We start from the raw sequence: 14,427 nt of genomic DNA on the forward strand, positions 1-14,427 counted from the left end.
CATCATCTTGTTTGTCAATAACTTACCTCGCTTTAGAAATTGTTCATGCGTAGAACATGCTCTTGCATATCGAATCAGCTGAGATGTATAAACTCCGTATGCAGGTGATATCCAAGTATGAAACAGATGTGTCAAACTCTATGGTTTCTTATTCTCCTCAAGTTCACCAGGATATATCGTATCGACATAAGAATGGAAATTATCATTGTTAATTGAACATACGTCGTCAATATATCTAAATGTCGAGTTGAAGGCCACAGCAAGTGTTTTCTTCTTTTCACTTTGTACATATGAATACAAAAATAGGTCTGCTTATAACGGGGCGTAATTGGTATGCATGGGAATACCAATATATTGTTGAAAGACATGATCTCCAATAACAACATAGATATTATCAATCAGAAACTCAAGCATCTTTTTGATGTCAACGTGGTACACACTGATCGTATAAATATACTTCTTTTTTTCACTTCTGAATCACTGAACTCAGAAGAATAGTTTGTTTTCATTTTGCCCACAATCGCTTAATGTGAGATTTTAACATACATATGATACATTTAATCTATTTTGACAACGTACCGATGTCTTCTTTTTTTCATGTTTTGCCCATTGCCTGGCGTAATTTTACACAGAATCCATTAATTTTATGAAATTATGACGCCATTTAAAAGATCAAGATTCCCTATATTTAGACCCTTTTAGAATAAATGTTAATGTCTTCATTATTTACTATACTCACGTGACCAGCAATAACGTGTCCAGTAGGATTATAATTGTAGGGTTAAAAAGAACATAAACAGGAAGGAGAAATATTCTGCAGGTATTCGAAATTCGTTGTGGGTCTTCGGATGAGACCTTAAAACCCAGACCCCATATCACGTCAGGTGTTGGCACTGCTCAATGGCCCTTAGTGCCGAGTAATGGTTGAATTTTTGAAGTCGACGTCCATCCCCAGTAAAGAAATCTGTAGAGAATTCAATGTGTAAATAATGTTTGCTTTGCTTGAAAGCGTGGGTCAGCACTCAACTTAATGACTGATTGGTCTTGGTTCTTATTCATAAGGTCATTGTAACGAACAAAAAACAATATGGAGATTACGAACAGTATTCAAGGTGTAAAGTCAATGTAAACCAAACTATTCGGGAGCATTCTGAGAAAATACGGACCTGTAGAACTTTCGAAATGGTGACTTTCAATGAAATTTTTGTTACATCAGCTTGCTTTTCAATGGCTTTCTTCGTTTTAGAAACTAGAAACAGTTCGTACTTAGTGCATGCTCTTCAAGAATAACTTTTCCTAAACATTTGAGTAAAAGTCAGCATTTGAATTTAAATAGTTTGTACTTTCTGACAGGGTGGTTGTCAAACTTGTGAAATGACTTAAAACTGAATAAATGATGTAAGGTAACCATTGAATTTTTCTCTAGAAAATTTCCAAATACGAAAACGATGTGTAAGCCTATGTAGTATCTTTTTTCAACCGCTTTGGGTTATTTAGCGGCGTCATATATGAATGGAAGTAACTAATGTTATAGACAATATGTCGAGATATTTAAATGTCGAGTTGAAGGCGAAGCAAGTATTTTCTTCTTTTCATTTATGAAATATATGGATACAACGAACAGTTTTCAAGCTCAAAAGTCATTTAAACAATAAAAATCAGGAGTGGAGCAAACATGAACCTCTAGACATCAGAGGTGGGATCAGGTGCCATGGAGGAGTGAACATTCCCTGCCAACCGGTCACACCCGTCGTTTGCTGCTGGTCGTGATCATGTAAATAACGGAAATATTCGTTTCGGTATAAATATAATGGTCTAAGAATAAGCAACAAAAAAGTCAGTCAGCATTTTACTTATTTATATATTGTATTTGCGGACAAGATTATTGTATCGACCATAGAACTTACGAAATGATCACTATTAACGAGACTATTGTTGTTCTTGTTTCATCGAGATGTTTGTTAATAATTTACCTCGTTTTAGAAATTGTGCGCACATAAAGCGCACATAAAGCATGTTTATTCCTCTAGATTTGTGTCAAAGCGTAAAAATTTGTCATTTTTTTCACCACCTAAATTACAGTATTGCATGATTGTTCTTTGAAATTTGATACTTGTGTCGTGATTACCTATAGGTATTTACATGCTTCATATATTTTAATACCCCCGATTATACTTCATTTTTCATATTTTTTTCAATTTGTGACATACACAAAACGGAGAAAATGAAAAGGTATATTTGCTTTTTTCTATATATATTTTTGATTCTTTTAAGCTCTATAATATGATATAATATAATATGATATAATGTATCATGTATAATATAACTTAGTTTCCACAATGGATTTGTACTGCTGCTGATCTTGGTCACTGCCGTGTTTGGTTCCATTAAGGAGACACCACAGCAGATCGTTACCAAATACAACAACTACCGGACCATCTGTACTGGACTTGGATATCAAAACCTAAGCTGTAAAGATGGCATTAAAGGTACAGAACTTTATCTTAAACTTTCAAGTCGGTTTATTACTATTTAATAATTTCAGTGATACATATGCAGATTAAAGAACAGTATTCCAAAGTAATTTCAAAGTAGACATTTTCCTTATTTTGTTATCAAAGTTCTATTTGAGGAAAAAATAAATAAATAGACTGGCTCTAAGAGTTATAAAATACGACTTGAGAATGATAGGATTTAACATTGAAAATTTCTTATTTTAATTGCAGGGAAAAGATCAATTGCTTTTCAAGCGTCACTAACCAAAACGTTGGAAAACATGGGAAGTCAACAGACAGTGATATTTGACAAGGTAACCTTGAATGAAGGAAATGGTTATGATAAGAAGACTGGCGTGTTTACCGCCCCTGAGGATGGTGTCTATACTTTTAGCTGGACTATAATGTCTGCGGGCAGTACTTACTTTGTCAGTGAGCTTGTACACGGCGGTAAACTCATTGCTTATAACCAAGCGGATGGCAGAGGCCTCACTGGCTATGTTATGACATCAAATAATGCCAACATAAAAATGAAGAAACGAGATAAAGTATGGATCAGATCAAACGATGGCAAATATGCTTATGGTGGACATTGGTGTAGCTTCTCTGGCATTTACTTATAACTCTAAAGCATGGAATCAATTAAAGACATCGAAGTTTGAGAAATGTCCTGATTAAATCAGTTGATCAAATCATTAAGAAGAGTTTTAAATTATTAAAATCCACTAAAGATCTTTTATCTCTAGAATAATGAATCCATAATCGTCTGCTTTGTTTTCTGCGTTCCCCTCCTTTTAACATCGTAACCATTTGAAACTGTTAAATTGGAAAATGTTGAGTGCATCAGAAATCTATATCTCTCATTTTCTAAAATTATTTTTTTAACATCAGATGACAATTATTTACTTTTCTCAGCCATCCTCAAAAATTCCTAAATTATCTCTAAACATTGCAGATGGCATTCTGTCAATAATTACATATCTAAAAGTGAGGTAAAAAACTTTTAAAATATTAAAATTAAATAGATGATATAAATCGAAGTTTGATTGTAAAAAGTGCTTTTATTTTATCAACTCACTGCCATTTTCCCCGGGTGATATATGGCACGTGTCTGTAAAATGAAAGAACTAGATGCTGTCATGAGACAGTAACACCCGCACTAAGGTGTTTGCCTCTAGATAAACACTCCTACAGCTTGGGCTTTCCAAGGGAAAAGTCAAAATTATTCTATAATTTACGCTGAACATGTATTCGTCAAAATGAGTATGAAATTCTCAGACCCTGTGACCATATATGACTTATGACTCAGAACCTCTTATATGTATTTTATATACTTAAATCATTACCAGTCTGAAAAAACAGAATTTGATTTTGATAAATATTTTGCTCATAATAGGAACTTTTTAAGCGCTAAGCGCGCATGCGCAAGTGCTTTATAGGGTGTCTCAGATATTTTCACGATCTTTTTATCAACGCCCTCTACCGACCGCATATATCAGGGCTGCATTCAATACCATAGTTGCTAGTCAACTTACTCGACTAGTTAATATAATTATGCTACATACCTAGTTGTTTTGAAAGGACAGATCGTCTACCCGTGAGATGTTAAAATGAATTCTATTATACAATCATTTCATTTATGATATATATGGAAAAAAGCATGCAGAAATTGAATGTGTGAGATTTCACGATTAGATAAAAACGTTCGTTCAGTTAGTATACCGGTATATACAGCATATCGCGTGATGCAAAGTGTTATCTATGTAGAATTGTAGGATTTTAAACTTAGCATGAATATTTATTATGTATATTCTTTACATGGCTGCTATTCTTGTTCAAATTTCGTATCTGTACTTAATATCCATTTAGCACTAAGATCCCTCTATAAATAATAATAATAATAACATAATTATGTAAACAAATGGGTTCTGCAATGCCTTTGCAAGGGCTACTATTGTTGACCTAAATTATCTCCGTGGTGTAATATGATTCTTTCTAAAGGTGATTATTATATATATATTTTTAATGGTTAAGTGGATATCCTTGGGCGTTTTTATCTTTGAACAATATGGTGCGTATTTTGAAATAAGTACTGGCAAACACTAATTATGTCACAAATCTTATTTCTGCAGTGGTAATTCGAAAAACTAAATGTCCATTTGATACATGTTCATTTATTGATACAAGTACCGAAAAAAGATATATGCGCACGTGTATTTAAAAATCTCATTAAGATTTCAATGAGTATTAAGAAATCAAAGTGGAATTAAATCTTTTAGAAGTATAATTCCATAAAAAATTGTTTAACTATAGCTAGATATCTAGTTTGTATCTACATTTTGTAGTTTCATCACATAATTTTTCACGCCCTCCTCTGCATACGCCTTTATTTCAAACAAATTGAATGTAAATACAAACGAGGATTTTTATTATCACACAAGTTTGCATTACGCAGAGGGCTATCAATGATAATGATTCACAGCATCAAATTAATAGCACAAACTTGAACGCATTTATATAGAGTCTATACTTGTTTTGTAGTTTTTATCTGTAACAAAATATTTTGATGCAAAAAATCCTTTTCACTGAACGCTTGGGTGTTGTGGCTATTTCATTCTTTTCAGTCTGTTTTACATGATAGTAAGAAATTGAAGCATTTTAAAGTACATGTATTTTCGCCAAAATGAGTTCAAGAAAAATGCGAACGAATTTTTATTTGATATTTTTTTTTCTAAGTAGAAGAGTATTTGATTTAACATTTTATTTTAAAAAGAAATATTTACAAATCGGCTTCAAATGTAACACTAGAAACAGAATGGCCAAACTTTTTTTTTTCAAATTTCGGTAAAATAAACTATAATTCACGTGTGTGAGAGTCAGAGATGAAGGGTCACATGGACTTGTGGACAGAACTCTTTTCATATTGTACACATGATGAATAAGTGTAATAAATATAATTTGTGAAAAAAAAATGTCCAACAAGCCCTGGGGGTGAATATCGAGGAGGGGTGGTCTTGTCCACAAGTACCTGTGTGAAGGATAATAATGGTTTTTCATCAAAATGACAAAAAGAAAAATGCAATATCTTTATACCCAAAATTGATATATACATGTAGCAAAGTAATCTGAAAAAATGAAGTAAAGGCTTCGGGGATTTTTGTTATACAATGATGATAGCAACGTGCTGCACGAGGTTGGATTGGTATCACAATAAATGTGAAATATTGAAAAAAAATATTGTTATCATGTTATTCAAGTGTAGCATATTCAAAATAAAATTTAAAAGTTCAATTTTTATTCGTTGTTTATATACCCTGAAACTTGTAATGCTTGTGTGTATATATTACAAGCTCCTGTGCTAGAAATTTTTATTTTGTAAAACCTTATTTATATGAATTATAACTTTATAAATGTTTATGAAGTGGAGAAAAAATTAAAATACACTAAAAACAGTTTAAACAAAATAAGTCATATTACAAATCGTTAATTGACAACTTTCCAGCTAATGCAGAGCTATATACATTATCTGAAATGAGATAAGTCAGAAGAAAAAAAATTCGAACTGTAACATTGATATAAATTCAATTTTATCGCAGAAACCTGGATCCATAATTCAACACAGGTAATCTTGTTCTTCGGATGGGTAACAGTGTTACTGTCCTATGGTGCGACAACAAAGAAAGGTTTAAAAAGTAAATCACTTTCTTTAATAAAATTGCACAGAGATAGTAAATTAGATTCTCTTTGTTATTTTTTTTTATTTTATTATTATTTTTTTTTTTGCATTTTTTAAGACTTTGTTGTAGTAACACAACTGACATTCGATGTTATTTAACGTAACAGTCAAGGCGATCAGGAGGCGGATTTAGTTGAACCATGCTTAGCGCTTCCCAGTACTTTCAGTACTTTGATTAAATTTACTAATACCCCCCCCCCCCCCGACACCACAAACACACGGCACGTGCGTTTTTTTTAAATAGGCTAGATGGAAAAGTTAAAACATCATTTTTTATTGAATTAATTTAAAATTGTTCTTGTACTTTGTTATACATGTTTAAATGTAGACACCTTTTGGAAAATTTCTACATCACATTGGGTTGTGTCACCCATTATCATATTTTTAGATTAAGAACCACTCGACACACCTAGGCCGATTCCCACTTCATCTGATAAGGCGATTGAATCAGCCAGGGTTTGCCGAATGGGATATCACATGGTACAGTTTGGTGTGTATTGAAATAATTCATTTTGTGTTTTAATTGGATTATATTTCATGAAGTTGACAGGACCTATGACAGTCGGTAAGTACAAGTTAAAGTATAGATTGGAGTAAAATAAACCGAAATGCAAATGATTAGGTTAAAGTTCAAATAGGGTCAAAGATCATCGCATGCCACAGTAGGCGAATTTCACATTGTGAAGTTATCTCCCGTTGTCGATGTGACATTCAGTTACTGGTGTAGATCCAGATTTTTTTCGTGAGGTGGGAGGGGGTTCACACCTCAGTAAAAAAATATCCAGCCCAAAATATCCTGATAAGCAAAAAAAAAAAAACAAAACAAAAAACAAAACAAACTGAAAACAAATCAACAAAATAAAAACAATGATAGTGGGGTCGTTGGGTCAATGTTTTCTAAGGGGGAGGATGTCCAAAGTCATTTTTTATTTGCTTCAGTATACATTCTTTTTCAAATAACAAAACAAATTCCAAATGGGGATCCAATCTCCCTAACCCTGAAATTACAATCGATCTTGTGGCTCCAAAATAGTAGATTTTTTTCCATTTGGCTACATACATATTTTGTTTCTAGTGTTTATATTATGTCTGTCTGTTTGTCCGCAGAAACTTTAACCTTGCCCATAAGTTTTAAGTTGCATGGGCTCTACACATTGCTTCCACATTTCATAGGTTAATTCCTTGTGACAAGACCTTTTACTTGGGTACCACCAATTTTGACCTCTTGATCTCTTGACCTTGTCCTTGGATTTTTTCCATTTTTACAAGAAAAATATCAAACTTTAAACTTGGCCTAAATTTTGATCAGTAGGTGCTGGAGATTTCATGCTTAACATTGTGTATCATTGTGAACTTTCAACAGGTATAAATATGTCTGACCTTGACCATAGATTTTGACCCACTTTAAAAAAAAAATTGACCTTAGCAAATAACTTTTGAACAGGAAGTACTAGGGATTTCTTATTTCACATGTGTGTTCCTTGTGACAAGACATTTTTTTTGATACCAACAATTTTAACCCTTTGACTTTGACCTTTGAGTTTGACATACATTTTAGAAACTTCGACCCTCACCATAGGCTGCCATACGGGGGCATCAGTGTTTCACAAACACATCTTGTCTTTATTATATTTAAGTGGTGGTGTCTCCATATGAGGGAAACATTGCCGAGAGAGATGTTTTCACAATAAACAAACAAATTACTAAGAAAATATAAGACATGAACATGTTGGTCATATCTCTTGTTCTCTCATTAATCAGAAATGATGATATATTTTTAAAATAATTAATATAAGAGTTGAACAGGTTGTGCATCTTAAAATTGACTAAGTTCTGTGGTTGAATTAGCTATAAAAGTTTACTAGTTTTATTTTGCTACTCAAAACACCTTGATTAACTATTTTCAATCATACTGTTTTCTGAAATGTTCAATTTTTTAACAATGGATATATGTCACACATTTTCAGCTTCTCAAAAAATTGCATGAAAAAAAGATTTTTTTCAAATACTGTAACCATGGTAACCCTTTCAAAATACTCATTTGAGCTTTTCTTGTTTCCTTATCACATAACGTCTGCCGTCCATCTGTTTGTCTGGAAAGATTTTACATTTTTAACTTCTTCTCTAGAACCACTAGGCCAATTTTAACTAATTCACATAGAAATATGTACATTTGTATGTCAGTCTGTCCATCTGTCTCAATAAATTTAACCTTGGTCATCACAGTCATATCTATTGAATAAGAAGAGACAAGGCATTCATATTAAACATATGTATTTGTATTTACCTGTGACAATGGCATGATTTTTTTTACCCGTGACCTTGGAGTTTGACCTACTTGCAAAAAATTATATGTTTTTAATTCATCATTTTGAAAGAGAAAAGTTAGGGCATTCATATGATACATGCATGTATATTATTACCTGTGATAAGACCTTTCCAAATAAATCATGACTTTTGACTCTGTGACCTTGACCTTGAAGCTTAACCTACTTTTCAAAAATGTAGCATTTGCTTTACATGTACATTAATTACTATTAAGAATTCAAGATGTTTCCCAGCATGCGATGATGTTTTTACCCCTTGACGTTGATGTTTTACCTAATTTTCAAAATATTTAACTCTCCTAAAAGATGATTAGACTGCTAAGTAAAATATAGGAGGAGTTCAGGGAAGACGGGGATTTTTGCATAAAAAACATCATTTTTCGACCCCCATTTGACCCCCGGGGCAAATCAAAATTCCGAAACCTTACTGCACATCTACATAACACCACCAACCATCTCCCAAAAGATGATTAGGCTACTGAGTAAAATGTAGGAGGAGTTCAGGGAAGACGGGGCATTTTGCATAAAAACATCATTTTACGACCCTCATTTGGCCCCCCGGGGCAAAATCTAAATTCCGAAACCTTACTGCACATCTACAGTGTACATGACACCACCAACCAACTCCCAAAAGATGATTAGGCTACTATGTTAAATGTAGGAGGAGTTCAGGGAAGACGGAGCAGTTTGCATAAAAAAACGTCATTTTCGACCCCCATTGGACCCCCCCGGGCAAAATAAAAAATCCGAAACCTTACTGCACATCTACATGACACCACCAACCAGCTCCCAAAGATGATTAGGCCACTGAGTAAAATGTAGGAGGAGTTCAGGAAAGACGGGGCTTTTTGCATAAAAAACATCATTTTTCGACCCCCATTTGACCCCCGAAGCAAAATCAAAATTTCGAAACCTTACTGCACATCTACAAATACCAACCATCTACCAAAAGATAATTAGGCTACTGTGTAAAATTTAGGAGGAGTTCGGGGAAGAAAAGTGTGACAGACGGACGGACGGACGGTCAGACGGACGGACGGACATGAGTAACAATAATATACCCGAACTTTCTTTAGAAAGTGTGGGTATAACAAGTTATGGTTCCCATACAAATCTTGCCCTGTGATTTTCCTGAAAAAAAAAGATATTCCATGCAGAAAAATCATACAAATTATTTTTCTCACATGTATTTTAAATGCTAATTGCGACGTCAAAAACATGTGCACCAATTTGCAATGGAATTTATAAACCAAAGATAATACGTTGAGGTATGAAATTTACTAACCAGGTATCATACCGTACCCTGTCACAAAAACATTAAGTAACTATTAGTAATAATATTCGTGTACTTTTTTCTTGAAATTCCTTCATGACCGGTTTCGTCTTTGTCATATCAATATTTCCCAAAAATAAGTCGATAGTAATAATTGCCTTCATTATTACAACCCTTCCGGTGCTTCTTGTGCATTTTTTCAATGGTCAACAAGACAAACATAAAGGTTTTAACGCAGGTTTTCAAATTTCGTCATTTCAAACGAGTTACTTGTATGTGCTATGCAAATTATTAATACCAATTCTACGTAAATATCAAAATGACGTGGCCATGCGATGTCTTCGATTCAGCTAATTTTTTTCTTACTGAAACTTCAATGAATGAAAAGATTGACTATATGAAAGAAAGCATGGTAGTTTATCCGGTTGCCATGGAAACGGGACTAGAAGGTGTAAATTATAGTGGATTTTGCTATTTATCAATAATATAAAAAAAAATATTTACTAGACAAAGCTGTTTATGTTCATATTTTTTTATATCCTTCATGACAATCAAAACTATGTAAAAAATAGCCAAGGTCACAAAAATTTTACAATTTCTAATTTTCTGATGCCCAAAAAATGAATAATTAGTCCTCGTTACCTCCCTTGTTAGACTTAATATTTAAAGACTTTGACAAGTGATGTGAAAATTCCTAGTAGGGAGATTTAGATTCAAGAAATGTTATTTTGCAAATATCATTTAAAACATTTATGGGTAAATGAAAAATAAACGTTTTATTACACTATAAAGTTGGTCTAAATGTGCTTTTTCTCTATCCGAGTTATTTCCCTTGTTGGAGCTCTTCGGCATTGAAGAATACAAAATGTGTAAATTGTAAACAAGATGGCAGACAATGAAATCTGCAGTTTTTCTTCTTGTTTTGAAACATCTTGTTCATGAAAATTCTACCTCAAGAGACTCAGAATTTGATGAAAAACAGTTGACAAAGTTGGGATAATCTTTAAGAAAAGCCAAAGAGTTGATCTGGACATGATGGACATGATGAGTATTTCACGTATAGCTACTCGTAGAAAAGAAAATATGAGGAAATCAGGGTGGTATGGGGGCGAAGGCCGAGAGGATTTTAGCTGTTCCCTTCAAGATGTCTTTGAAATAGAGATCGAGAGATACATGTAGTGGTGTGGAAGTCCCCGACCGATCCCGATTACAATGTGTAAGTATTTTTTTATTCATAATTCTATTCAGGTATCACATGTACCTACATGTGTGCACCTGCATGGTAACTGATAATCCGAGATTCCTCTGACTCTAACCCCTGCTTTTATATTGTGACTTGTGCGCACAAGTTACAATATAAAAGCAGGGGTTAGAGTCAGAGGAATCTCGGATTAGGTATCTGACTGTATAATGATATATAAGACAATAAAAACAAACAAAACCATGAAAACTTGGATGCACAGTTGCACATATTACATGTACATGACATTGAATCAAATACTACTGTGCAATATATGTGCCCGTTTTGGGTACTGGTATTTTATTTTCTATAAAATTCAGTATATTTGAAGAAAATTGTTTGTATGAATTTATTTTTCCAAATTATAATATGCTTGTGTCCAATCTATTTTTACAAACAGGATTTGTAGAAATCATACCTCGGAAATATTAAACCTTTGACTTCTGACAATGATAACTGAATAGTGTGTTAGATTTTTTGAAATTTTAAGCAATATCAGGACTGTAGAATATTTTAAAGAATTGATTAAAAAAGTGTAAGTAAAATTATGAAAGTACATGCAGACACACAGATTTACAAATGCTAATAGTGTTCTAGATCTAAGTACATATACTTTGTCATACTATTGTGAAATCATTTTTGGGACCTTGATACAATGAATTTATTTGCTCTGCAAGGTGATGTATTGTAAAGTAGGAAAAGAAATCTATCCAGGGGTGTTAGCCCTTACCGAAAATATTGCCTTCCTGCAAATATTTGCTGCAAGTCTGCAGCAAACATTGCTGCAAGCTTGCTGCAGACATTGCTGCAAGCTTGCGGCAATGTAGCCAAAGAAAGCATGACAGTCTATACAAAGCCTTGGTGTTTGCAGCAAGTTAGCGGCAAGTCTGCAGCAAGCTTGCTGCAAACATTTTACCATGCAAATGAGGTTTGCTGCAAGTCTGCAGCAAACATTGGATTTTCCAAATAAGGAAACCTTGCTGCAAGCTTGCGGCAAACATTGCTGCAAGCCTGCCGCAAACATTGCTGCAAGCTTGCCGCAAACATTGCTGCAAGCTTGCAGCAAACATTGCTGCTAACTTGCAGCAAACAATTTCCTTATGGTTTTGGCACATTCCTTTGTACAAGCAGCAAGTTCACAGAAAGCCTTTGTCCTGACCTAAATCTGTTAAGTTTAGAGAAAATCCACCACATGTTTCTGAAATAATGCAGTTTTATGAAGTTATGATAGGCTCTCCTTATGTTCCTAGACAAAGTTTTCATACCTTTTTAAAATTAAAGTGCATGATAGCTTTTTATATGAACAGAACTTTAAGAACTTTACATATAATTTTTAATGAATATTTCAGTGATTACACATTTACTAATTAATATGAAAACATTTAACTGATTTGGGTCCATTAATACTTTTAAGAAGTATATACATATGATATCAAAAAGAGGACAGAAATTCATAAGAAACAGATTTAGGTTTGACCTAGCATTTACACCAATTACTCAAACGTGCTTTTACGAAATATTCTTACAAATATCAAAATAAATCAAAATCATTTCTTACCAATTAGATATCATGGATAGAATGAACACCTACATCCAGAGTTTGGCACTTTTAATCATTCAAAACGATGTATATTCGTAACAAAATACAGAAACGTGTACAACTTCAATTCCAACATTTCAAAATGGCCAGTTTTATGTTGACCCAGTACAATCTGCGTTTCATTGGCTGATTTGACTTGTTTACTGTTCTTGCGAACTTCCTGCAAACGTTTGAATAATGAAATGTTTCCTGCGAACTTGCTGCGAACATTAAATTGGCGTGTATGTTTCTTGCAATGTTCCTGCAAACATGTTGGGTTCCTGCGAATTTGCTGCAAGCTTGCAGCAATTGCTGCAATGTTTGCCGCAAGATCGCAGCTAGCGGCAATCATCTGCGAAGAAGAAAATTTTCTTCCTGCGAACAATTTTGTTTGCTGCAAGCTTGCAGCAGACTTGCTGCAGGCCTGCAGCAAACATATCAGTTTGGTAAGGGAGAATATGGCAACTCCATTTGTACTTTCCAAGATGCAGCTTTCTGTCTCATAATTTTATTTTACTGATCACTGTTTTTCAGCTATATATTGCAGGCATATCAATCTTGCACACATTTTAAATATGAATAGTTTTAGTTTGAAAATATTGATCTGTACAGATGAGATCAGTCTGATGCTGTGTACTTAACATGTCAAGGACATATTGTACAAATTAAAAATAGTCGCATTAAAGAACAAAATAAATTGTACCACATTACGTTAGTATCCATAAAACATGTATGTTTTTATTACAATTAATTTATGATTATATAAATACATTTTATTTTCCACTTTAGAAATTAATTGTTGTCAAATTCATTTCTACTCTTAGTCTCTATATCTCTGGCAATTTGTCCAAACTGCAGAAAAGCTTTATATGTAAATTGAAAAAAAAATGCTTGATGACAACATTACATCCACTCCTTTATCAATCATTCCTCTTGATTCAGAAAATTTTTCAGGATAACATGTAAATATAAGGTACATGTAATATATATATGATGTTCAGGATTTTAACCCAAACTTTCAAATTAAAAAATAATTTTAAATTGATCATTGCAGCCCTTGCAAGATTTTCCTAATGAAGATTCTCAGGATTACAGATCCTCTAGCAAGGAGACCACACAGGTACATGTAGTGTGTATTAAGTTGCATGGATTCATGGTGACTTAAGACATGATTGCCACAACAATGCATAAAGGGAGATAATAATGTTTATAGGTTGAAAATGTATATGTTTTATATATATAGCAAAATTTTAAGATTCCAGTTTTAAGTTTTTGAAACAATTTTTAAATGAATTTTTATCCACAGTGACCAAAAATTAATGTTATTTTTTTTTATTTTCATGTGAACAGATAGAGATGACCAGAGCAGAGGACATACAACCCCCCCCCCCCCCCCCCAAAAAAAAAAAAATTTCACAGTGGACTGGAAGTAAATTTTACATGAATATTACAAAGTAGGAAAAATAACAGAAAGAAAAGAGGATCCAGTAAAAGTTGTCACTGGTGCAAGATGGACATAGAGAGGGTTTTCTAATGATCATTACTAAAATCCACAGCAAATCAATACTGCAAGGCTGAGCTACTTTTCAAACTTACACAAAAGGACATAAAGAAATGTGAATTCAAGGAAACCAAGCTTACATCAAATGAGAGAATATGAAGGAACACATTTTAGCAAAAATTTTTTTAAGCAGGGCATCTGTTTTCCTTAGAGAATATGTGTATTCTAAATTGATTTCTTGTATTTTCAAAAAATGTCACTGTTTAAGTGAAGCAT

General features: G+C 33.3%; 1 protein-coding gene and 1 long non-coding RNA gene across 2 annotated transcripts; both read left to right on the top strand.

Annotated features, from left to right (window-relative positions):
- The first annotated feature begins 2,224 nt into the window (after positions 1–2,224).
- On the top strand, positions 2,225–3,118 carry LOC134261210 (cerebellin-2-like). The gene is made up of 3 exons (XM_062743657.1): positions 2,225–2,232; positions 2,332–2,489; positions 2,727–3,118. The coding sequence occupies exons 1-3, from the start codon at positions 2,225–2,227 to the stop codon at positions 3,116–3,118; spliced, it is 558 nt and encodes a 185-aa protein (XP_062599641.1).
- Positions 3,119–10,611: 7,493 nt separating this feature from the next.
- Positions 10,612–14,199, top strand: LOC134261207 (uncharacterized). Its single transcript, XR_009990765.1, has 3 exons — positions 10,612–11,047; positions 13,705–13,770; positions 14,001–14,199. It is a non-coding gene; the product is annotated as an uncharacterized LOC134261207 (long non-coding RNA).
- The last annotated feature ends 228 nt before the right edge of the window (positions 14,200–14,427 follow it).

The sequence above is a fragment of the Saccostrea cucullata genome, unplaced genomic scaffold (assembly GCF_032062105.1).
Source record: "Saccostrea cucullata isolate Sc308-1 unplaced genomic scaffold, CSIRO_AGI_Scuc_v1 ctg2034, whole genome shotgun sequence".
Classification (NCBI taxonomy): Eukaryota; Metazoa; Mollusca; class Bivalvia; order Ostreida; family Ostreidae; genus Saccostrea; species Saccostrea cuccullata.